General features: G+C 33.2%; 1 protein-coding gene and 1 long non-coding RNA gene across 6 annotated transcripts; both read left to right on the top strand.

The window, feature by feature from the left end:
* The first annotated feature begins 2406 nt into the window (after nt 1–2406).
* On the top strand, nt 2407–3137 carry LOC146740983 (uncharacterized). Its single transcript, XR_014930038.1, has 2 exons — nt 2407–2541; nt 3049–3137. It is a non-coding gene; the product is annotated as an uncharacterized LOC146740983 (long non-coding RNA).
* Nucleotides 3138–8860: 5723 nt separating this feature from the next.
* LOC146740982 (uncharacterized) lies at nt 8861–27034 on the top strand. Of its 5 annotated transcripts, none has more exons than XM_085501567.1 (20): nt 8861–9512; nt 10792–10912; nt 11040–11157; nt 11428–11475; nt 14692–14789; nt 15607–15675; nt 16580–16750; nt 16965–17017; nt 17190–17230; nt 17350–17394; nt 17620–17670; nt 18125–18169; nt 19728–19790; nt 20458–20738; nt 20952–21034; nt 21344–21555; nt 21718–21787; nt 22587–22681; nt 24806–24879; nt 25737–27034. In XM_085501567.1, exons 2-20 carry the CDS (start codon nt 10796–10798, stop codon nt 25767–25769), a joined length of 1767 nt encoding a protein of 588 aa, XP_085357693.1. In that variant the 5' UTR covers nt 8861–9512; nt 10792–10795; the 3' UTR covers nt 25770–27034. The 5 variants fall into 5 exon arrangements, with proteins under 5 accessions (XP_085357693.1, XP_085357691.1, XP_085357694.1 ...); XM_085501565.1 differs by having other exon boundaries at nt 25734–27034; XM_085501568.1 differs by lacking the exon at nt 19728–19790 and having other exon boundaries at nt 8862–9512; nt 25734–27034.
* Nucleotides 27035–27269: the final 235 nt, after the last annotated feature.

Genomic DNA, 27269 nt, shown 5'->3' with positions numbered 1-27269 from the left:
TCAAAATAAGTATGAATCATACTCTTGCAATTAATTTGTATACGGTTTTTATAATACACAGAAAAGAAACGTCCTCGGAGACAGGTTCTAGAACAGTCCTCGGATCATATAGCAAAATAAGTATGAATCATACTCTTGCAATTAATTTGTATACGGTTTTTATAATACACAGAAAAGAAACGTTCTCGGAGACAGGTTCTAGAACAGTCCTCGGATCATATAGCAAAATAAGTATGAATCATACTCTTGCAATTAATTTGTATACGGTTTTTATAATACACAAAAAAGAAACGTCCTCGGAGACAGGTTCTAGAAACAGTCCTCAGATCATATAGCAAAATAAGTTTGAATCATACACTGGCAATTAATTTGTATACGTTTTTTATAATGCACAGAAAAGAAACGTCCTCGGAGACAGGTTCTAGAAACAGTCCTCAGATCATATAGCAAAATAAGTATGAATCATACACTTGCAATTAATTTGTAGAAGGTTTTTATAATACATAGAAAAGAAACGTCCTCGGAGACAAGTTCTAGAAACAGTCCTCAGATCATATAGCAAAATAAGTAAGAATCATACACTTGCAATTAATTTGTATACGGTTTTTATGATACATAGAAAAGAAACGTCCTCGGAGACAGGTTCTAGAAACAGTCCTCGGATCATATAGCAAAATAAGTATGAACCATACACTTGCAATTAATTTGTATACGGTTTTTATAATACACAAAAACGAAACGTCCTCGGGGACAGGTTCTAGAAACAGTCCTCGGATCATATAGCAAAATAAGTATGAATCATACACTTGCAATTAATTTGTAGATGGTTTTTATAATACACAGAAAAGAAACGTCCTCGGAGACAGGTTCTAGAACAGTCCTCAGATCACATAGCAAAATGAGTATGAATCATGTATTTTAAATTAGTTTCGATAATACACAGGAAAGAAACGTTCTTGAAAACTGGGTCAACCCTCCTAGGGACATTTTCTGGCCATAAGTTATTTGGAGCTACTCCATTTAGTCAGTTATTAAAAATGGGATATCTTATTTCGCCTTCCACAAGGACTGGACGTGTGTTCATTTACCTGTCATAACTAAAATCTTTCTTTGTGAATGAAGTATTTCTAATGAGTACATTGGTATCATGGTATTGTATTACCATATTTCATATTTGTTTAGTTTGTACTGTGTCTGAATGTGGCGCTGTCTGAACACGTTTTTTAGTAAATATGTTACAAAAGTATGTTGTGCGTTCAACTTTCATGAATTCGGCTGTAAGACGTAGCACTCACGTTAAACGCAAAGAATGGCGCAAGCGAGGACTTTAATGTTTTCCGAGGAATTTTTTTTTTACATCGACTGCTTTCTTCTAAAGAAGATCAAATAAAAGTGGCAGAACATTATATAGCCAAACAAACTGACTAGCCAGGATTTTATGAGATGATTGTGCTATGGAAAGGTGTGACGTTCCACTGTTTACTTTACTGTTTCTATTTGTTGTCTGTTTTCAGCGACAATGTGCTAAATGCTGGGACCAAGCGCGTAGGTGTTACCATATCGAATACTAGTAATCCAAACAGGATACTTTTATAGTAGAATGCACTTACTGTAAAATAATTTCAAACTGAGTGACAATTTAAAATAATATTTTTTTTATTTAATTATTTTTTTTATTTTGTACGCGTTTTCGTTGTTTTGTTTTTGTATTTCGGCAGTACGCATTAATATCTGGCGGCAATGAAAGTGCATGCTAAAAAAAAATAACTGTGTGATTTATTGTTTAGACACAAATATGAGATTAGCCGTAAGAACACTGATATTGCACCAGTTTCCAAGTACAAAATTCTATAATAAAACTTAGGGAGTCTTTGGTTTTAAGAGCTTAGAGGGTCCCAATAAAATATAGCAGTTTTGTTCTGATCGGAGTTATTCAGGAAGGTAATAATGTAATGAATTAACAAATTTTGTGTGCTCAGTTCGGCGCGATTAATAATATGCAACCAATTTCCTGTCAGTTGACAACACATTATATTCTAAACCAAAGACTGACAGCACGTTTTTCGAAGACCCTGTGCCGTTTGAACCATGGCAGTGGAATCGAAATTTACTTCAATCAGCATTAGATTTGTCATTCAGATCTCAGTATATTGAAAAAGACGTTTGTTTATAGTTTTTAGCGATAATCAGCAAGTATTTCAGCTGTTCGTTGTACGATTCTTTGATGTCCCTCAGATGAGAATATATTTAATCTGACTGTTTGCCGTTTACCACGGTGCTCAATGTCCTAAATAACTGAACGGCTTCATCACTGCTTCATGTTAATTTGTATTTCGAAATATATCAAAGTCACAAGTGTAATGACTAGTTTATCATTTATGGTTTATTTTATTCCAGGTAGAGGTGTTTTTGCTGGAAAGCAATTCAATAAAAGAAATTTCTTATTGCAATACGATGGTGAACTTATTAGTGGGTCGGAGGGAGAGATTCGTGAAGTCTTCTGATGGCAGTGTATTCCGTTACTTTTTTTTAAATTCAAGGGTAAGACATATTGGTTAGTGTCCACATCTTTACAATCTTTTCATATGAAACTCATTTAAACTGCATTTAATATTAGCCTATCCCATAGTACTGTGTACATGTCTGTGTTGTGACTACTATGTGACCCTGTACCACAGCCACAGAAATTATTCAAACTCAAACACAACACATGTGGTGTTTTGTTTTGTTTTAATTCATACATTATATCACCAATAAATTACATGAACAAATAAGGCCAGTAACCCCATCTACCCATATTTGTAACAAATATCAAATTCTTATTTTATGTAATAGTAAAGCTTTAACAACTTTGCCATGTTAGACGCAAAAAATATTTCTTCATTTATTTTTTTTTACTATTATCAATAACTTGTGATTGCTGGTCATTCTTAAGTCTGTATCAAATGAATGATTGTGACAGTAAAAATAATCTTTTAACTCTTAGTCCATAAAAAAAATCTACCTTGCTATATATTTTTCAAAAGCTATATTTTGCCAATGTTGCAGTATCGATTCTACTAATGAACCTGGCAATGGACCTAAATATGGGCGGCTAGTAAACCATGAAAGAAAATCTCCAAATGCAAGAATGAAAACACTTGAATTCAAAGGACAGCCATACCTGGCACTATTTGCTGTAAAAGACACTGACGTCAATGAGGAAATATTATATGATTATGGACCAGTCAAATTACCATGGGAGCATAAGGTAAGATAATGCTTATTTTCATAATAATGTTATAACAGTATATGCCTTATAAATATATTTATATACAATTTCCAGTTGAGAAGTTGGTGAAAGTCTGAAATGGGTAATATTTGTTCACATCATTCCTTTAACCGATTCCATTCAAAATTGCACATACACTTGCACATGTACTACCACAAACACAAGTACAGTAGGATTGTCTGGTTTGCAAAGTCCATTGGTGTGATATTTTTTCTTCTGATCGTTGACTTGTCATGATGTGTTCAAGATTTGTATAATTATTCCTGTTTTCCCCATGAAAAAGAATATGGACTGAGTGAAATATTTCTAATTTTCTAAAATACATCCTGACCTTGCACCCGCTACATGTATTTGTTAATTTTGCATGTGTATGGTATGGCAGTATGTCAGTAGATATATCCAGAAAAATATTTTTGATGGTTTGAAATGCCTATTATTTGGAATGTTGTTCGCTATTAGTTTGCCCATACTGAGTTTTGGACAGTCAAAACCAATATCTATCATTCAGCAAGATCAGCTAAAACAAGACAAACCTGGACTAAAATTCATGGGAATAATGTACAACAATTTGAGGACTGAGAACCATAATTATTTAAGTACTATTTATTATATATATTTTCTGATTTTTCATTGCTAAACCTAAAAAAAATTAAGTTGTCTTGGTGAAACAGTCATTAAAATCAATGTATTGGTTCACTTCAACTATTCATTTATTACCTTGAAATCCAATAGCAAACCCGTAAACTTCATGAATTTCCCTACTTCAGTGCTAAAAATGGTTGAGCATGTGGGTGTGGTACACTGGCAAATGGCTGTGGATAATACAACCGAACATGATTCTGTCATTCGAGTCGTGTTTCAATAAGCTGACTTCAATTTCCATGATATAAAATATTACATTTAATTTGCTAAAATCATAACAAAGATCTGAGTATTCAAATCATATAACAAGAGGTCACAGTTCAAGTTGCATTTATGAATAAACAATGTGCCATACGATTTGAAGCATTAATTAATTAATTAATTAATTAATTAATTAATTAATTAGCTACATTTGATCCAAATATGAGTTTTCATTGGCCAGAGAAGTCATTTGTTAATGCCCGTTTACCCATGAGAGAGACACCCCCCCCCCCAACTTTAACATATTTTTAGCAAACAAGTTTTTTGGGCCACCATTCACTGAGCATGTACCTTTAATCCCTTTACAGTATTCAAAAAGAAACATGGATACGACTGATGCACAAAGGATAATCAGTATATCAGTCGAAAAAATTGCTTCAGATAGAAATCAGCTCTCATTCAGAAAACGACGTATTGCCCCAAATATTCAAAAGATCCTGCTAGTAGCTAATGACATCAGCAAAGCTAAACTGGTTGTTTCAAGACAAATGATTATTGGGTTACAACAACAGCCCAGTTTGGAATTGGGATATCATGATTGCAAGCTAGAAACTATTCCAATATACGAGACTGAAGTGAATGTTACTGATAAGAGACAGGAGTTGTTAAATCGTCTTTCTAAGATCACAAAGATGAGAAGTTGTATTCAGAAAGTGAGTATTAGGTCATGAATGGCAAAATTCAGCCCAGAGATAGTAATGGAACAAACATTTCATTTTTTTTTAATTTACATCAGGCCAAACAAAAAAAAATTGTGTGGTTCCTATAACATGCCAGTCAATAATAGGATAGGTTGGGATTTTTTTTTTTGTTAATCTTTTTTTTTGCTGGGTGAGTTGAGGAAGCGGTAAATCAATCTAAAATTTCTATTCAAGAAATACAAATTTGTTTATTTACATTTATGAATACGCGTTTGTGTGGCATTATGCAGTGTCAGTCTTCTTGGCAAGCAACAAAGCAAAGAGGAGTCGGTAAGTACACTTCAATCCATACATTTTATTTATTCAATATCAACATCATTTTGACAAGAACTCCACTTTTTTTGTTTCATTTAATGCATCTTATTTGCCAAAGTTTTTTTATAGGTGACAATTGATCCGAAACTTGTATCAAAGAACCATCACCCAGGTAAGTCACTGTATGTATGAAATGTTGAAATACATGATGCAAAAGTCAATTTTTATCATGACTGAGTAGAGCAGACTGTACAGAACTATTTTGTGGATGGTGACAAAAGTTGACAATGCAATGAGAGGATTAAAACTGATGAGAAATGTATCAACAATGGCCATTTCAAAATGCAATGCAATTTAATTTAGAAAACACATTTCATTTCTTTCCATATGGTCGCTGGGTTACAGGTAACTTTCCACTGGCACTACATGTATCGCATATGGGAAGTACAGTTTTGTATCGTTTCTTTAATTCAGCATCCACTACTGTATGTGTATTTTCAAACAGCAGTTGGAGAAAAATGGTTATATGGGATACATCTTAAAGGCCGATAGCCCTCATGTTTACACTTTGTTAGTACTGGGTAATTAATTTATTGACTAATAATGGTATATGTGTTGCATAATCTACTGCTGACATTTGACCTGAGAATTTGACCAGAGGGTACACTGCATGTCCTAGTGGCTCAATTTTTCAGCAAGACGATCAGGAAGTAAAGTGTAATGGGAAAGAGGATGTAATGACCGACAGTGACTAATGAATAAGAATTCTATTGGCCCTTTATAGTACTAGAACATTTATTTTATAAAAATGTGGTCACTGTTTAAGGATGCTTTCAAAAAAAAATGTTCAGGGGGAACAGAGGTTATGTTTTATTTCCATTCATTTATATGTGTGTGTTAATTGGTCCTGACAGACATCATTTCTCAGTGAACCGAAATTGTTCAAAGTTAGTAATAACAACTGATAATAAAACACTAGATATCAACATTTTAAAGGGTGGTAGTCACTCTTCTAAAGGAAATCACAAGTACAAGTTTCAACCTAGGTGTGATGTGCACTAAGTACTGTCAAATCACTCACAAAATTATCTAGCTAAGGCTTGTAACATTTCAGTTTGTTCATATGAGACCAATATCTTGCATACATGTATGTATAGTGCGACAACCACCACACTTTAACATGCCAACAAGTTACCGGTGTATCAGGTGATAACTTCAGCATGAAGTCTATCGTACAATTAATTCAACATTTAGTAGTAATTGCCTGAAATAGTTCATGGAAGTCACTATACAATATTTATCTGTTTATGTCCAAAGTTGAAAAGTCATACAACTCATTATGCCATGGCATCAAGTCATCCAATAAATAATTATAAAAATTGTAATTGAATTGACATCGCTGCAATTGGGTGAGGCCTCTTCCATCACTGGCCTCATGCCATTGGGCTACCAGCCTAATATAATGACCTGCTTCTTGATAACCATGTTGCTCCATGAAATTTGCAACATTATATGAACGAAGGCGTTCGGCATCCTCTACTGACTGCTTTCTTTTACCACTATATGCAGCATATGTCAGACCTGTATTAGGATCTTCTAGGGCATCTTTAAATGCATTAACATTTATAACCTCTGGGCCACAATCTCTAAAAGACCTAGCAATTCTTTTTAGAATATGAGCATGATCTTCTCTGTCACGGAAGAAGTCACCTGAGAGATGGTATATATGTCAATATTAAAGATATATTGTTATTGTAACAATCTATTTACATTAATTCATAAAGCTTAGTGGTATACCACAAATAGTCTAGTTTGTTTTTTTTTGAGTAAAAAATTGACTAAAATTGTGTCTGTTGGCTCCAAAATGACTCATTTCCAGAAATATAGAAGAATATAAGACAAGTCATTGAAAATGACACAGTTCCCGTAAAATTTTTGAAAGTTCTCTTTGTGTTCGTCATATTAAAGCGGAGGGGTTGTCGCGAGCGTGTCCTTGAAACTTGAGTTCCAAGTGGCATATACAACAGATTGTTTATTTACATCAAAACATGTGTTTCGTGTAGTAGTAATATGGCCAAAAATAAAAACAGCCGTTATTCGGCCATCTTTGATCTGATTATGAAACACACTGATATGTATGATGTATGTGCCAAATATGAATGAAAATAGTACATAAATTTTGGAAATATAGCAGTAAGGCCAAAAAGTCAGATGGCTGTCAATCAGCCATCCTTGACCAGATTTTGAAACAAATTGTCATGGACATGCATCCTAACATGTATAAAGTACATGTATGTGCCAAATTTGAATGAAAACTGACAGAGCACTTCCAAGATACCACATAAAAAAAACAAAAAACATGATGCCTCCCATCTTTGATTCAATTGTGAAATAAATCGTCATGGACATGTATCCTAACATGTATAATCTATGTATCAGATTTGAATGACAACTGACAAAGCATGTCCAAAATACAACATTTAAAAAAACAAGTAGGCTGCCAGTCCGCCATTTTGAATCGAATCACTAAACCACTGCATGTGCATATGTCCCACATAAGGTACTAGGCACATGCAAAGAATTAACAGAATCGGTCCCCAGGATTCTGAAATATGACTATGGACAGACTGACGCACGGACGGACAGACTCAGGAACTCACGGATGGTCGGGGACATGTATCCTAATATGTATGATCTATGTACTAAATTTGAATGAAAACTGACAAAGCATGTCCAAAATACAACATTTTCAAAAAACAAGATGGCTGCCAGTCGGCCATCTTTGATCCAATTGTGAAATAAATCGTCATGGACATGTATCCTAACATGTATGATCTATGTACCAAGTTTGAATGAAAACTTGACAAAGCATGTCCAAAATACAACATTTTCAAAAAACAAGATGGCTGCCAGTCGGCCATCTTTGATCCAATTGTGAAATAAATCGTCATGGACATGTATCCTAACATGTATAATCTATGTACCAAGTTTGAATGAAAACTGACAAAGCATGTCCAAAATACAACATTTTCAAAAAACAAGATGGCTACCAGTCGGCCATCTTTGAATCGAATCGCTAAACCACTACATGTGCATATGTCCCACATAAAGTACTAGGTACATGCAAAGAATGAACGGAATCGGTCCAAGGGATTCTGAGATACGATTCCGGACGGACGCATAGACGCACAGATGCAGACCATATTATAAGTCTGAACTGGGACTAAAAAAAGTGCAGACACTTTTGGGCGAGAAAGTCTATTGGTGTAAAGGTAAAATGCTCTGCAATGCAATGCACAAAAATCTGTGAATTTATTCTATACAACAAATATAAGAACGAATTGTTTAAAAGCTGTAACTACATTTAAAGGATCCAGGAATGTATGCCCAATTTGAAAAGTCATGTCCCTCTTTTTTGTAAAGCTCCACCATATGTTTATACTCAAATTGGGCAATGATAGAGCATAGAATATCATGTATTGTTTCCCTACTGTGGGGCTTCCATGGCAAAGGATGGTATCCTTCTGGAATCTGTAACCCTCTTATATGATTTAATATATCACGTAACTGCCAGCCACGTTCTGCTAACTCATGTACGGCAACCGAGGAGGGTCACGACTAAACCTTTTCATTTACCATACAATTATTTGTTTTTGCATTTAAAATTTGATTTCAATTACCATTTTCATGAGATTTTGACTTAAATTAAAATTTTAACTTGTATTTGCATTTAAAAGTTCATTTGCATTGGGATTTTGACTTGTATTTGCATTTAAAAGTTTATTTGCATTTAACATTTTACTTGCATTAGATTTTGACTTGTATTTGCATTTAAACTTAATTTACATTTAGATTTTGACTTGTATTTGCATTTAAAACTTAATTTACATTTAGATTTTGACTTGTATTTGCATTTAAAAGTTCATTTGCATTTAACATTTTACTTGCATTAGGATTTTGACTTGTATTTGCATTTAAAACTTAATTTACATTTAGATTTTGACTTGTATTTGCATTTAAAAGTTCATTTGCATTGGGATTTTGACTTGTATTTGCATTTAAAAGTTCATTTGCATTGGGATTTTGACTTGTATTTGCATTTAAAAATTCATCTGCATTAAGATTTTTACTTGTATTTGCATTTTGAAAAAGTTCATTTGCATTTTGAATTGCATTTGTATTTTAACTTTCACATGCACTTGCATTGAGATTTTGACCTGCATTGAGATTTTGACTTGCATTTGCGTTTGAATTTTCATTTGTTGCACTTTCACCCCTGACCCCTAACCTATACAGTTCGACCAATCGGCGAGTTCCATTTTGAAGATTGGTAAAACGTGTTCGTGTTGTGTATGTAAACCACTGTTCTGGATTAGGTATAGGTGAGTTAACACAATTTTGTTGTCGCGAGAGTACAAATACGAGTGCACGCCATTTGAGGCTGAATCGATTATTTATTTTTATAACGAGACGATCTATGTAATAACAGTTGATGAAGCCAGAAACCAATGTACATGGTTGCCGTTCTGTAGCTCTTGCTTTCACTTGTCGTTTCTTGTGTTTCCGTGTTTTTTTCTCTTGTTTTATTTGTTATTGTTGCGGTAGTTATTTTGTCCATTCCATCGTTGCGTGATTGACAGATCGTGTATGTCGGGATTCATCTGGTGTGGCAATAATCCCACGACGTTCAAAACTATAATTTACCCTGCCGGCGATAACAAAATGAACTGAAAATGACATTCAAGTCTGCTTCGTGTTCAATCTCAGAACAGTCACTCTACTAGGGTGACTGTGATCTCAGAAACCCAGATCTGCAACTTATTATTTGAATAAGTATTATATAAGGCTGGGTATGTTGGTCAACACGTCAACAGCCGGTAAACGGCCCCGACGAAGACATTGTAGGCCAATAATATTACTATAAAGTAAACCGCCACTCCGATGTTAAATGGGCGTAATTGGTGCGAAATTTTATCTTTACCGTTGAAAAACTGTGATTTGTACTATTTATTTACTATTTCCTGTGTTCAATAGTTTACAATTCATATATTCATATTTACAATTCATATATAGCGCCCTCATTTGGCAAGCTTAGAAATGCAGCAATACTATAGATGTACGAGTGTGGATGTACACAAAATGATAATTTATGTGTTGTCATATAATGATTAACTGATATAGATATAGAGTATTTCACGCTTGTGCCAACATTTGTTTAAATTTCAATACAATGATACATACAATGTATATTTATTATTATAATTAATTTTGTGTAGGCAAAAAATTTAAGGAAACCCACAATAACTCATGAATTGGGCATTTACAATATCATACCAATCATGGTCATTGTATTCCATCCCAAAATAATATGTTGCCTTTGTTACAGCTCTGTCTGTTCTTTCAAACGTGTTGATTCTATATAAGTAAATCTGCAAATATTGTTTATTAACCTTGACCTACAAATCACTCTCAATATTATGCTCAGAATGATGAATTAATACACAATATGTTAAGGGGTTTTGGATGTTATCATGAATATAAACATTTTTTTTATGTTATCTAATGTCTTTTATTGAGTCTAGTACTGTATATTTTATTTTAAGTTTTGGGAAATATTCCAACATGCAACTTCAACTAGATTAATTTTGTTTTGCTTCATAGTATTATGGATTTGGACCATGAGGGTATCCCTCGTGGTGGGTGTGGATGTGGCTGCAATCAGTACAGAAAAAGTGCCGCATCTAATAGATGTAGAACTTGCGAATGTGTGGCGAGAGATCATGTAAGTTCATGAATATATCTTTACAAAAGTATATTACACTTCAGGTTTTTGTCCTTTGTAATTTCAAAGACACTTTATTTGGCTATCGATAATTATGTGGTGCAATATGTCTGTTCGTATTTATTAGTGTGCTGGGTCATGTAAAAAATGCCGATGCAAAGCCTATGAAAATAATGTGGCCATTCCAACAGAGTGTGTTGTTTGTGGCCATGGAGTTAATCACCATACACCAGGGAAAAAAATCGGTGAGTTTCCCAGTTCTTTTTGTAAGCTGCAAAATATTATTTTTCAAAGTTTTTTAAAATAAAAAAAAAATATCTTTCACAAAAAAGATATGCATCATACAAATGACCAAGGTTTAACATTCTCACTCAAACTGCTGCTCTTCAAATACATACCCGGCATTGCATGTATTTGGGAGCTTTGGTTTGAATATTATAAGCATTAAACATAATACTAATTGTATAATTTTACCTAAAAGACAGTAATAGTAAAAATGTTTATTTTTTGTACAGTATCTTCTGGTGCTACATCTACAACTACATCTGCAGGAATGATGGATGGTGAGTATTTATGCATATTAATTAATTAATTTTCAACTTTCACACTGATATCTCAAGTACTAATCATCACATTTCAATGAAACTTTGTACATGGATGCTGTAGGACAATAGACAAACCTGATTAATCTGTACATATTAATTATCTAATTTGCATAATTAACCAATTCTAAGCTATCACACTGATATCTAAAGTACTAATTATTCCATTTCAATGAAACGTAGTACAAAGATACTCTAGGACAATGTACAAACCTGATTAGTTTGGGGTTAAAATCTGTTCATATTAATTCCCTAATTAGCATAATCATTCATAATTTATCCACTGATATCTAAAGAGCCATTCATTAGATTTTGATGAAACTTGGTACATAGATGATCTGGACTAATGCACAGATTTGATCAGTTTTGGGTACAAATCCATGCATATAATTAACCTAATTTGCATAATCATTAGTCAATTTTCGGCTTTTCCACTGATATCTCAGATACTGATCATCACATCTCAATGAAACTTGGTACATAGATACATAGAACAATGCACAGACAGATATGTGAAATAATAATTACGTAATTTGCATAATTAATCAGCTTTTGATATTTCAGGTACTATTACATCATTACACTTCAATGAAACTTGGTACATAGATGCCCTAGAACAATCCAAAGACCTGTGTGCATATTTATCAACTAATTTGCATAATTAGTTAATTTTTGGCTTTTACACTAATATCACATGTACTAATTAATTCCATTTCAATGGAATTTGGTACATTGATGCTCCAGAACAATGCACAGACCCGTTCAGTTTTGAGTTAGAATCAGATAATATTAATTACCTAATTTGCATAATAAATCATAAGTTTTGGTTCTAACCACATTTCAATGAAACTTTGTACATAGATGGTCTGTGACAGTACTTATTAGTCCCCGTTCGGACGCAGTCCGAAAACGGGGACTTATGTTTTGCCCTGTGTGCGTCCGTGCGTCCGTGCGTCCGTGCGTCCGTGATCACCTGTATCTCGAACATGCATGGACCGATTAAGTTCAAACTTCACTCATACATCACACATTATATGGGACATATGCACATGCATTTTTTTCATGATCCGATTAACAATAGCCGAATAGCGGCCATTTTAAGGCCGAAAATGCATCAAAATCGCACATTTTCACCATTCCGGACCCGGATCTCAGTTATGCATGGACGGATTTTGTTCAAATTTGGTACATACATTAAACATAATAGGACCTTGATGCACGTCATTTTTTTTTTTGGATCGGGTTCGAAATGGCTGACTGGCGGCCATTTTGTTTTAAAGAATTCAGTTCTGGATCCGTATCTGAGACATGCTTGGATTGATCGAGTTCAAACTTCACACACACAAGGTACATCATGTCACAAATATGTATGTGCATTTGTTTCATGATCTCATTAACGATAGCCAAATGGCGGCCACTTTAAGGCCGAAAATGCATTGAAATCGCACATTTTCACCATTCCGGACCCGGATCTCAGTTATGCATGGACGGATTTCATTCAAATTTGGTACATACATTAAACATAATAGGACCTTGATGCACGTCATTTTTTTTTTCGGATCAAGTTCGAAATAGCCGACTGGCGGCCATTTTGTTTTAAAGAATTCAGTTCTGGATCCGTATCTGAGACATGTCTGGATTGATCAAGTTCAAACTTCACACACACAAGGTACATCATGTCACAAATATGTATGTGCATTTGTTTCATGATCTCATTAACGATAGCCAAATGGGGGCCGCTTTAAGGCCGAAAATGCATTGAAATCGCACATTTTCACCATTCCGGACCCAGATCTCAGTTATGCATGGACAAATTTCATTCAAATTTGGTACATACATTAAACATAATAGGACCTTGATGCACGTCATTTTTTTTTCGCATCAAGTTCGAAATAGCCGACTGGCGGCCATTTTGTTTTAAAGAATTCAGTTCTGGATCCGTATCCGAGACATGTCTGGATTGATCAAGTTCAAACTTCACACACACAAGGTACATCATGTCACAAATATGTATGTGCATTTGTTTCATGATCTCATTAACGATAGCCAAATGGGGGCCGCTTTAAGGCCGAAAATGCATTGAAATCGCACATTTTTACCATTCCGGACCCGTATCTCAGTTATGCATGGATGGATTTTGTTCAAATTTGGTACATACATTAAACATAATAGGACCTTGATGCACGTCTTTTTTTTTCGGATCAAGTTCGAAATGGCCGACTGGCGGCCATTTTGTTAAAGAATTCAGTTCTGGATCCGTATCCAAGACATGTCTGGATTGATCAAGTTCAAACTTCACACACACATGGTACATCATGTCACAAATAGATATGTGCATTTGTTTCATGATCTGCTTAACAATAGCGGAATGATGGCCATTTTAAGGCCGAAAATGCATCAAAATCACGTATTTTCACAATTCCAGAACCGGATCTCAGTCATGCATGGATGGATTTTGTTCAGATTTAGCACAATGTGTTGTACATATGCAGGTGCATTTCGGTCATGATCTGCTTTGAATGTATATGTCACTCAAATATGAACGGAACGGGGACGTGTCATTGACAATGACTTGTCTTAATTCATGAATCTTGGTACATATTTACTCTAACACAATGTGATGATCAAATTAGTTTTAGGTTTATATAAATCTATAATATTTACCTAATTTACTTTTCAGCTTTCCACTAATTTAGTTAGGATTAATCATCACATTATAATGAAACTTTGTACATGTGTACCTTGAAACAATATACAGACCTAAATCTAAGCATAATAATTGCTTAATTTGTATAATAATTCATTTGGTCCGTTGAAGTAATCCATGATTTGTTTAATGTTGATAAACATGCATATTGATTATCTATTATTAGCCTATTTCTTATATCTAAAAAAACAGATTTACCAAATTGAATTCATTGCAGAGGTGCTCTGGAACTAATTAAACTAAAAACCATGGATGAACAATCAAATGTATTTTCTGTATGTATTATAAATTTTGATAATTAATGTGAATCACATTTTTTTCATGCTATGCATTTCAAATAGCAATTTCAAATTGGTTGCCAAGCTTCTTGTTTGAAAAGCAAATCTTAAATTTTGAATTAATTTTAATGTATCTCCAATACTCTCAGCACACCGGAGTTCTTTCTAAGCTTTCTTTAATTATTATTCTAGAAACATGGGGAGATATTGCAAATAAGCAAAAAAATATTCGGGCCAAAAACTTAGCCAAACGAAGACCATGTCAGCGAGAACTTGTGAAATGTCCAAAGGTAATTAGTAATTATAAGCACTAATGTGTCCAGAAACATCTGATGTAGTAGATTTAGTAACTGTTTTAGCTCAACTAGATGTTGGCTGTTGTGGAACAAAATTCTTCATAAGGCCAGACTTTTATTATCCCATATTTCGCGAACCCGCCGAATGAACAGGAGCCGAAAATGAAATAAAAATAAAATTTTATTTCAGTGTAATTTTTACCGCTCGCCGCTTAACAAATCCAAGTTGCATTTGCGTGGGAGTATCATGATCAAAGTACCGAAGTCTCGCGCAGATGAGAAACAAGGTTATACATGGAATAACATTTTATTTCATTTCTTCTCTCCGATCAATGATCTCATTTACAATTCTTTGAGAATCACACAAATCTAATGAAAAAAAAGAATTAATTTTTTTTTTTTTTCGCCCTCCTCAAAAAAATTGCCTCATAAAAACTTGAGAAACAAGGAATAAAAAAAGTCTGGCCTAAATGACTATTTAAAACAACTATTTGAGATGCTTTCATATTTGGTGTGTCTTCCTTTAGATTTTTGGTAAACCAACAGTTTTGGCAGAAAAAAAAGACATATATGTAAGATGCTTCAGTGGTCAAATTAGTTTATATGTTAATGATCTGGCATAGATAAAACTTTCAGTTAATGTTAAGCAATAGTATTTAAATACAAACTGTAGATTTTTTCAGTCATCCAATATATAGGAAGCTAGTTTTGATTTGCCTACAGTCAAAGTCATACTTGGATGTACATGACTGTTGACAGTTTAAACCACCAATGACAATATATACTAGTACCTTATTTTCTTTTGTTTTAGACTCTGACAATCACAAAGTTGATGTTCGATGGGTCAAAGTACCGCAAATGCCCAGGTTTGAAGGTCTTGGTAAGTTTAATTATTTTATTTTTTTGGTCGATTTATATTTTTTGTGCACTATATTATTACCATTAGTTTCATGTGAGAAAGAAGTAGTTCACACATATCAACAATTAATTTTTTTTACTATGTTTATTTTCAGTTTAGTCACTGGTCACTTCAACATACAGTGTAACTCTAATTTTATTCACTTAATCACTGGAATTTAATAGGCCCTGTACTGGAAAATATACTTAAACTTTTTATCAGGCAGTGTCACCATACATTTAAGATTTTTATTTTGTGATATTTTTGTCCCTGTCAGGTGCAAATCAGGAAGGTGTGTTTTGGTGTCCATCTGTTTGTTCAGAACAGATTCAAAATGTTGTTTTTAAGACATGCTATTTCTGAGTGTATATATGGGCCAATCACATTTAAACATCATTCATACATCTCACAGTATGCACTTTTGTTCTATGATGGGTGAACACTAGCAGTTTATAATGTTGAAAATTTATTGATCAATCATACTGGAACTGTATGGACAAATTTAATTCAAATTTGGTACATTTGGTATATAATGCATGTGAATTTGTTTCACAAATCTGATTTTAAATGACTAAATCATTGCAAATTTGTTAATGAATATTATTCGCAGGCTTGCTTTAACTTATTGTGGTTGTGTATACATACATTGTGTTACACATATTCATGTTCTGATTCAAAATGTCTGGCTTGTATCTGTTTTGTAAAAATGCACCAGGTTCAAGGTTTTTTTGGAACTATAGATTTTAAACTTTTATTAATGCTAGCAGTCAGACCTCATTCACTATTTCATTCATTCAGTCTGTCATATTGTTTATTTAAAATGTTTTTATTTTTATGCTATATATGCTATATATAACAGGCACTAATATTCATGTTCTGTTTATAGGTCCCATTCAATCAGCCATTAACAGTAGAAAATGTAAAATCAAGCTGCTGTGATTACTTTCATATTCCTCAAATTACCGGTACCTCATGTAAAATTATGGGTGGGGTCTTAGGACCAGAATTCACTGAAGATTATCAAATACAGGGGAAAACTTGTTTTCATTTTTATAAGGTAATATAATGTTTTACATGAACAAAAACCACTCCAAGAAGGTATTTTCTGAGGGAAATAATTTTGATGGTCATTCATGTATTTAAACCTACATCATACATTTGTCAATTGCAAGGTGTTCATTGCCTTTTTTTGATGACCCTAAAATAACAAAATTTCATATTGAGAAGCTAACCTTTTACTTTTGAGTAACATTCATGTTATTCAATTTCAGGAATCAAAAGATGTAGATGAAGATGAAGATGACGATGATGATGATTTATTAAGGTATTAACTATATAGTTATAAGTAATGTGTGCAGCAATATTCATTTGATTTAAATAATGATATTATTTGGGGCACGTTTGAAAATTTGACTTTTATTCAAGATCAATCATAAAAATCTTTATTGTCTCATTGGATATTAAATCTAATACATTTTTCTTTTTCAACCCACAAGTTCTGAAGTTAATAGCAATAATCCATATGTGGTTGAAAACGGTGAGTATAGCATAAATTCAATGAGTATAGCATAAATGTTCCATGAAACTTGCCTTATTTTGTATGTAATAGCTTTCAAGATAAAATTTCATTTTGATTATTTTTGTTTCCGCTTACAGAACATTCAGCTTCAGCACAGCTGTTACATTTAAGTCAAACTCACGGTAAGAATGTTTTTATTTTGTCCTGATCTTATTATTGTGAATAAAGTACATTGAGGTGAGCAGAACAAATACTATTCAATTTGAAATGCTTTGGGAAGAAAATAACAGGCAATTCTCTTTTATTATTACATTATTCTAAACCAACATTGCATATACATAATACATAATGATGAAGTTTAGATGAATGTGTAAAAGGAATAAGCTAAGTTGTGGTAAATTATTTAGGTGTGAAAAGAAGATCCAACACCAAATCACTGGAAATAGAACAATTATCACGTAAGTTAAATTAAACCATAAAACAAATTAAGCAGAACAGAACAATTGGTGAAGAGGCAACAATCAATGCACAATGCCTCATCTAAATAAAGCATGGAATCACATTGTGGATGGCCTAAACTATTTATAATATTAAGATGTGGTTATTCTTGTCCTGAAAAGTCAGCATTCACTATTTGGTTTTTATGGATTCTGTTTCAGGGCTGTATTTTTGGCATGACTTGACTGATCTCATTCAGAAAATTGGCTCAAGTTTGAATAGCATGTCTTTCATATAAGTGTCTACCATAATAGTCATGAAGACATAATGTTTTGTATTGTATCGGCTGTCATAATAACCACACTAACTTTGCAATACTGCATGAATTGTTTTCTTTCACATATAATGTATCCTTTTCTTTGGCATGTCTGGTGTTTATCTCACCAAAGTACTAATGAACTTGTTGTATTGCAGATGTCAAGAGAGCTGTTCTTAGTGAAGATGTACCAAAGTCATCAAGTAAGCCATAATTTATTTGGATTATAGCCAGTCCAAAGACACTAGCTAGACAATACAGGGACAGGAACAAAACAACTATAAATGTTAGCAGACCATGAAGGATCATGTTTGCTGCTCACATAACAATATGGAGATTTTGTTTTACCATCAATGACCATGCGTGTTTCTGGAATCAGATCATTCTCGGTTATGATTATAGTCAACAATTGTAGTCATTGATGGTCAAAACATGATCGATCATGATCATGGATGTAGACACCCAGATGTTCAGTTATGTAATGATCTTCCACTTGAGCTTGCTCAGAGTAAACCTGAGCACCATCCTGAGCTTTAACTTGAGCTTGGATTATTAAACGAAGTTGGAGCGCAAAATCTGAGCAACTAGAATCAAATCATTGCCATTACACGATACCTCAGATGCTTGCATAAATAGAACAAGGTGCACCAAGAGATATCTATATATATTGCATTATCACTTTGTATGATTTGTAGAAACCCTCTCACTGACGCCTGTTAGCATTGATAATAACTTTGAATTTTGTACAATCCATGAGAAATATTGTCCAACAGAATCCTGAAATCAAATTTAGAAGATTTTTCTGATGTATTATAAACACTGTTGTGTGCATACAATAATGAAAATTCTTGGTATGTTTGATTTGGTGATTCACAACTATTTTCAATGCTTGCTAGCTTCACTGACTACCGTATTTTAATTTAATGAACATTAAAATGTATTGTTTCTATCACAAACCTGTGATTTTAGAGTCCTGTGAATATATGGTATCTCAAATATTACCGGTAATCCCTACTAAAATTAAACTTCCCCTTCAGTATCTAAGTAAGATGTGTTCTGCATTGAATACAAAGTTGGAATGCAACTTAGTGTACCAGTACATTGAAAGACTAATCAAATTGCTATTCTCTGAAAAGCTATTAATGTAGCAACAGGGGAAAACCTGAGTTAAAAATTGATCTGTCATTTATAATAACCTATACATCATCTGAAAGCTTGGGTATAAGTGAATACAGTATGTTTTCCCCTGTTGTTATGTCATCTTTTTCATACTTACTACTCCCATTATATTTTTATGCTCATTATTATGGGTTCAAACCATCAAGATGCAAAAAAAAAAAAATAATTAAGTTATTCATTATGATATTTCATTTTCCATTATATACTGAAAACATTCCTCTCCCATAATGCATTGCACATATGTGCAGTAACATGTTCAGTAGTTTAACAATTTAATTTGGCTCGAACTCAAATTGGTAACGTAATTTACTATTTTATAAGTTTCACATAAATTGTTGTTTTTACTGAGTACCTGCAAACCAATTTCATTTTTTTCTGCATGTTTCACTCACATCCAGATCGGCTTTATGTCATTTTATAAACATTATTGCAGATTTTATTTCATATAGTTGGATTATCAGTTAATATATTTTAGTAATCAATTTTGTTATTGTTTATTATTATAATTATTTGGAGCATGCAGCTGTTAAACAGAAGAAAATTGTTCTAAATTTAAAATTGAATTACTGTTTTGTTATGCAGTAGGGTTAACTCATTTCATGCAGTTTGGCAAAAGCCTGCAATGTACTCCTCTTGAGAAAAACTGTAAGTAAAATGTTGATTTAGAATACTAGTTATTACATTCTTTATCAGGTCATGTAATGAAATATAATTTCTTTTTCATTTACTTTTAATTATTAAGATTTTCCCAATAGCTCAGAGTGAGAAGGCTAGTCTTAACCCTGAGTTCTGTGTTAAACACTGGGAATTATCCCTGATAGCAACCCAATGTTTAGGTGAAAAGGTGTGAAAGCCATGTAAAACATAAATTACCACATATGATGCTGAACAGAATAGAGATTCAGCCCACTGATAAGAAATATGTACAAAGTAGTCTTAAGTGCCCTCCATTTGTCAGCAAGTGTGAACAAGGCTATAGATACATAAAGAGAGACCTATATAGTGATTATTGTTAAATCTGCTACATTTATTATATTATCATTTGCATGCCAGTTCCTAGCATTAATATAGATGGTGGAGAGCATATAGTAGATATAATATAATAAATTTTAACTACTTTATTTTAGTATACAGTTTATTTTCATTGATTTTGCTGAATGTAAAATATAGGAAAAAAGGTATATTCGCTGAATTTTATGAAAATAATTTAGTGAAAATAATGAAAAAAAATTAAAAGCAAACATAAAGCATTTTACAGTATATGGAAGTGTGAATTAACTTGTATGTTTGTTTTTGAATATTTTATCACTAGATTCTACTGGTTCCCTGTATTTAGTGCAAATAACATCTGATGGGATAAAATGGAAGGAAACCTCCTTTCCCATCAAATACAGAGTAACTTCCTTAATTGGAGAAGGGGGAATGAGAAACTGTTATAACTGTGACTTGTTGTCATCAAATGTGTTGGACACAACTCTGGCCTATGTGGTTAAGACTTACAAGGATTCAACAATAAGAACAATGTATGAAATCCACTATAAGCCGCATTTATCAAAATCGAAGAATGAAGCTATCATCTCTATGACTAAAAAGGTAAAGACTTTTTCCTGTATTGCTGGTTTTTAGCTATACTACTAAGTGTAACTTTTTAATAATATAGTGAATTGTAACCATTATTTTCTCAATTAAATTATCATATATCTAGTCATTAACTTTTTTTTGTTATTATTAGGAAAGTTTTTCAGCTCTTAAAATTAATTGGCTGTGGAATGGGATCTAATTTTGATCATATTCTTTTTCATACAGGAAGTGCAATCTCAAATGTCAGCAAGAATGTTGTCTTTAAATTTCAAAGACGTCATCCCAAAAGAGTTTGGAGAAGCGCCAAGGTATTATCAAATGAGATGTGATATACATTCAGTAATTGTATTACAAGTACCATATGCAGTATTATCTTCATGTTGTAAACTTTGTTGTGATTAATTTCCTGAAAATCTTAATGGTTCTAGTGTCAGACTTACCTTTACTGATCAATTTATTTAAAATTTTCATAAACACATCATGCAACATATTCTGGCGTCCACTCAAAGATGTGAAATGTTGTCATTACAAGTTGTGAACATGAATGAAAAGTGATGATAATGTAGATTTTTTTAATGTTATTTACTGAACACATTGTTGTTAATGTTTCTTATCAGAATCATTCCATGTTATATGATACAAGACAACAATAGTCATCATGTGTACGTGTTAGAAGAAAAATTAAAAGGAAAATTTGTTAAGTACATGAATAATGACGGAAGAGTATACAAAGATTTAATTGAGACAGAGCATGGCAAAAAAATATCAGCTTTTTGCCATTTTGTATATCATAAGTACAACCGTAAATTGATGGTGGCTGATCTGCAAGGTTTGTTTTATTTTTAAATTTATTAATGAATCATGATGTGTAGATGATTGTATGTTGCTGAACACTGCTTGACGCCTTTTCAAATCTTGGTAGTATTTTATTGTCCTATATTTCTTTAATAGAACAAATAGTACAGACTGACATGTTAATGTTTTGTTACAGGCGTTGGTCTCTCACTGACTGACATTTCAATGGCAACTTGGGAAGTTGGTGATTTGGAAACACAAGAACTGTAAGCTTATGTTTTGTACCGTCACTATCTCATTATGTATAGTGAAGTTATTAAAATATTTTTGTTTACTTCTTGTTGGGTTCCCAAAAGTTTTAAGGTTAAACACATATTTGATTATTTACATATAGTTATAGTACTTTTTTTTTATATATATTTTCACTCGCAAAATCTACACTAAATTATTATTTTATTATTATTACATAACCAAAATAATATGTGCTAAGCATTAAGTCACAGTACTCTGCTTATACTGTTCATCAGTTATATTACATATTATTATACATCTGTCACCGTAACGCCATAATTTACAGCGTGTTGTAATTTTGCGGTATTTTACAGGGTATTTTCATCCTTCCATATATATGGAAATGTGAATTCCAAATATGGTATGATTGCGCGCGTAAGCGTCCTCTAATAATAAAAACAAACATGGCTGCCACCGGGGTTTGGCTGGACTCGATCCACACAAAGAAGTTAGCAGATTCTGTTTTTGGATTTCTGCATTCCCATGATGTATCTTAGGAAGTAAAAGATGTATAATAATAAGGTTATTTTGAAGATACCTCAAAGTATGCACTCAGACAGTATGCTGTTGCACTGTACTGTCTTCTTGCATACTTTGAGGTATCCTCGTAATAACCTCATATTGTATTTCATAGTTTAGCACTACAATATATAACCTTGTAAATTAACATATTTTGCCTCTCAGAATTATACCTTGCCATTCCATTCACTCATTTCTAGAATATGCAACCACAATAGTTACAATCAAAATAATTGTTAAATTTTTTTATGCTAGGTACTTTGGATGTGACAACATGTCACAACAAGCTTTAAACAATTTTTGCCAGGAGCATACCTGCAACAGCTATTGCAGACTCTTGAAACTGAAAGGTATATTTAGTTCATTTATGTCTTTATAAAAGTGAGTAACAGAAGCTATACATACATGTACACTAGTAATCTGCTAATGTTGACATTGTACATATGTAAATCACCCTAGCTCTGAAAATGCATTATTCTGGTAGTACAGGAAATAAAGATGAGATTATGTTCATCATGGAGGTATAAACAGTTTATACCTCCATGGTTGGATACACTTTCACTATTTATAAGTGACTATCCCTTACAAAAGTTTCCTATAGGATTTTTATAATCTTATAGGATTTTAAAAAATCCTATAGGACTTTTCATGAAATCCTATAGGACATGTATAGTCCTATAGGACTTTATGTAAATTCCTATAGGAATCAACAAGTCCTATAGGACTTTACACTGCCAGTCCTATAGGACTGGTGTGTGAGATCATAAGTCCTATAGGACTATACAATTCCTATAGGACTTTACACTGCCAGTCCTATAGGACTGGTGTGTGAGATCATAAGTCCTATAGGACTATACAATTCCTATAGGACTTTACACTGCCAGTCCTATAGGACAGGCGTGTGAGATCATAAGTCCTATAGGACTATACAATTCCTATAGGACTTTACACTGCCAGTCCTATAGGACTGGTGTGTGAGATCATAAGTCTCATAGGACTATACAATTCCTATAGGACTTTACACTGCCAGTCCTATAGGACAGGCATGTGAGATCATAAGTCTTATAGGACTATACAATTCCTATAAGACTTTACACTGCCAGTCCTATAGGACTGGTGTGTGAGATCATAAGTCTTATAGGACTATACAATTCCTATAGGACTTTACACTGCCAGTCCTATAGGACAGGCGTGTGAGATCATAAGTCTTATAGGACTATACAATTCCTATAGGACTTTACACTGCCAGTCCTATAGGACAGGCATGTGAGATCATAAGTCTTATAGGACTATACAATTCCTATAAGACTTTACACTGCCAGTCCTATAGGACTGGTGTGTGAGATCATAAGTCTTATAGGACTATACAATTCCTATAGGACTTTACACTGCCAGTCCTATAGGACAGGCGTGTGAGATCATAAGTCTTTTAGGACTATACAATTCCTATAGGACTTTACACTGCCAGTCCTATAGGACTGGTGTGTGAGATCATAAGTCTTATAGGACTATACAATTCCTATAGGACTTTACACTGCCAGTCCTATAGGACTGGTGTGTGAGATCATAAGTCTTATAGGACTATACAATTCCTATAGGACTTTACACTGCCAGTCCTATAGGACTGGATATTTCTACATGTAGAGTAAGTTACCTAGATTCATATCACTCCCCTACAAAAATATTGTATACTATCATAAGATGTCAACATTTTTTTCAAATTGAACTTTAGTCAATCTCATTACAATCAGTTGTATTGTACGGCATGTTTTTTATTGCATTTATATTTGTTTTTATCCATCTTGCATCTTCAAAAACTCCCAGTATATTAAGATAAAATTTTACTTAATCAGATTGATATACGTTATTTCTATAGACTTTTAAAAGTGTTGTCAGCACATTTTTAAAAAAATATAAACAAATACTGATGAAAAATCATTTGTAAAAAATTAAAAATATCCATTTTTAGTTTAATTTCCTTTCAACTTTCCAAATGTCTATTTTTATCACACAAAAACAGATAGTCTCTAGTTTTTCACTGAATTGTTAAAACTTCATAAAAAGATTTGAGTAATTTTAGAACAAATAACATAGACATGCACCTCAAATTGTTTTATTTTCACTTGTGATCTATGTTTTTCTTTGCTATGTCCTAAACCTGAGGAGTTGTCACGCAACACGTGTTTGAATTTGATGTAAATAAACAATCTGTTGTATATGCCACTTAGGACTCAAGTTTCAAGGACACGCTTGCGACAACCCCTCCGCTTTAATATGTCGAGCACAAAGAGAACTTTCAAAAATTTAACAGGGACTACCAGTATGTCATTTTCAATGACTTGTTTATTATGTTATATTTCTTGTTTCTCATTTGTGATTAGATTAAAACTATTTGTTACGATTATCTATTTGTATGTTTACAAATTGTCTGCGGTTAGGTCGGTTATTACTACTTTACCTATCTATTTCTACAGACATGGAGCCACTTGTGGATCTTATTGATGAGCAATTAAAAGGTGAAGGTTTGGACTGTGAGTCAAACATTATTGTAAGTACTTCTCATGATTGTATTATGTTTTATTATAATATTTTGATTATGTGTTATAGAGCTGTGTGTTAAGTTATTGCATTCCTGATCACCCCCAACCAGCATTGAGCATTTAATTGGTTCTTCTATGCAGCTCAGTCCCATAATGTACCTGGTAATCAATAAACACTTGTAAAATTGACAGTGATGATTGTATGTTGTACATGTCTTCTTTTTTGAATTTGGGCAAAATGGAATGATTTATTGTTCAGAACTTTTCTCAAATATACTTGCAAATTATTGTGTACCATGTACACCTTTAAAACTTAATGGCACTATTGCCGTAAGGGTTAAATCTTATTACACCTTCAAATGTAAAAGTTGAATGACTAGCATGAGTCACAATTGTTTATAAAGATCAAGAACTGTTTCTTGCAGTTTCCATACCTAGATCAATTTCATGCTCATCATATAAATACCATATGTTAACAATGGTACAGAGGCTAGCATGTTTGTCTCATATCAGAGAGATTGTGGGTTTGTAGCAGTATACAGTTTGCCCTGCTTTCTAAACACATGGTAACATAAACATTTGTCGAAAGTGTAATAACATCAATGTCCAGAAAGAAAATCATAGCATAGGATACAATCTATAATATAAGCTTTCGGTCATTTATATTATTTCATTTGAACTGTGGTTTAAATTTAAAAAAAAAATTGCTATATAGGAATGGCCTCAATTTTTGTATATGATATACCTGCTAAATTGTGATGAATCAAATAGAATGACGGGACTGTTATTTTTAATTCATTCAACATGCTACAAGCAAAATAAAGATAAAGATTCTTATTTATACACATATTATTTTTCAAAGCAGGGTTTCCGAAGTCCAGATAAGATCGTTGATTGAGTTCTCAGTACAACGGAACAAATCTTTATTACTTGACGCCTGATTTACACTGGTGCCTGGATCTGAAGAACCATTCACAATCATTGAATTTCAACAAAACTATAGTGCTCCACTCCACATATGTGATTAAATTTGTGTTGAAACTATGCATGTTAATTGCCTCATCTGCCAATAAAAGTCAGTGTATAGTTGCTAGGGTATAACCTACAGACATAAGTTTGTGATTGAGGTCTGTGAAGGTTTATTATCAATTTGCATAATAATTACCCGATTTACAGCTTTTGGATACAGTCCAAAACTGTAGAATGGAACGATCAAGTTCAAATTCACACATTAGACATTATATTGGAAAATTGTTCATGCATTTTTGTTGCAATATCTAATCCAAAATGGCTGACCGACAAAGGCTGACCTTTGTAAATGGTTTTACAGAAGTAAACAAATCTCAGCTGACAAACTTATTGTTTATTTCTTTACCATGTTTTTGTTGCCTCTAGTACACTCTGCATTAGAAAGTCTTTGATTTCATTTTCTAAATAACTCTTTAACTGTTCAAAATGTGCATTTTCCAACCTTTGTACCTTTCAAATACAATACTGAGAACCAAATAACTACTAAACACATACCCATATGTTTCTATTATTAGTCCCGTTCGGACGAAGTCTGAAAACGGGGACTTATAATTCGGTCTCCGTCTGTGCGTCCATGCATGTGTCCGTCTGTCCGGAGTCATACTTCAGAATCCTTTGGACCGATTCAGTTCATTCTTTGCATGTGCCTAGTACTTTATGTGGGAAATATGCACATGCAGTGGTTTAGCGATTTGATTCAAAATGGCCGACTGGCAGCCATCTTGTTTTTTGAAAATGATGTATTTTGGACATGCTTTGTCAGTTTTCATTCAAACTTGGTAGATGTTAGAATACATGTCCATGACAATTTCTTTCGCAATTATATCAAAGATGGATGACTGGCAGGCATCTTGTTTTTTTTTTTAAATGTGGTATCTTGGAATGCTTTGTCAGTTTTCATTCAAATTTGGCACATACTTTATACATGTTAGGATACATGTCCATGACAATTTGTTCCAAAATCGGATCAAGGATGGCCGATTGACAGCCATCTGATTTTTTGGCCTTACTACTATATTTCCAAGATTTATGTACCATTTTCATTCGTATTTGGCACATACATCATACATGTCAAATTGTTTCATAATCAGATCAAAGATGGCAGAATAACGACTGTTTTTATTTTTGGCCTTATTACTATATCTCTGTCACCCATGTATCATTTTCATTGATATTTAGCATGTCATAAATGTATACATGTACATGTCAATTCAATTTGATCAAATATGGCTGACTGGCGGCCATCTTGTTTGTTTAAAATGTGACAACTTGGACATGCTTTTACTTGTGATCTATGTTTTTTCTTTGCTATGTCTTAAACCGGAGGGGTCGTTACACAACACATGTTCGAATTTGATGTAAATAAACA

This window comes from Saccoglossus kowalevskii, chromosome 7, assembly GCF_978046115.1.
Source record: "Saccoglossus kowalevskii chromosome 7, keSacKowa6.1, whole genome shotgun sequence".
Taxonomy (NCBI): domain Eukaryota; kingdom Metazoa; phylum Hemichordata; class Enteropneusta; family Harrimaniidae; genus Saccoglossus; species Saccoglossus kowalevskii.
Note: the sequence above shows the minus strand (reverse complement) of the source record. Positions and strands in the feature narration are given on the sequence as shown.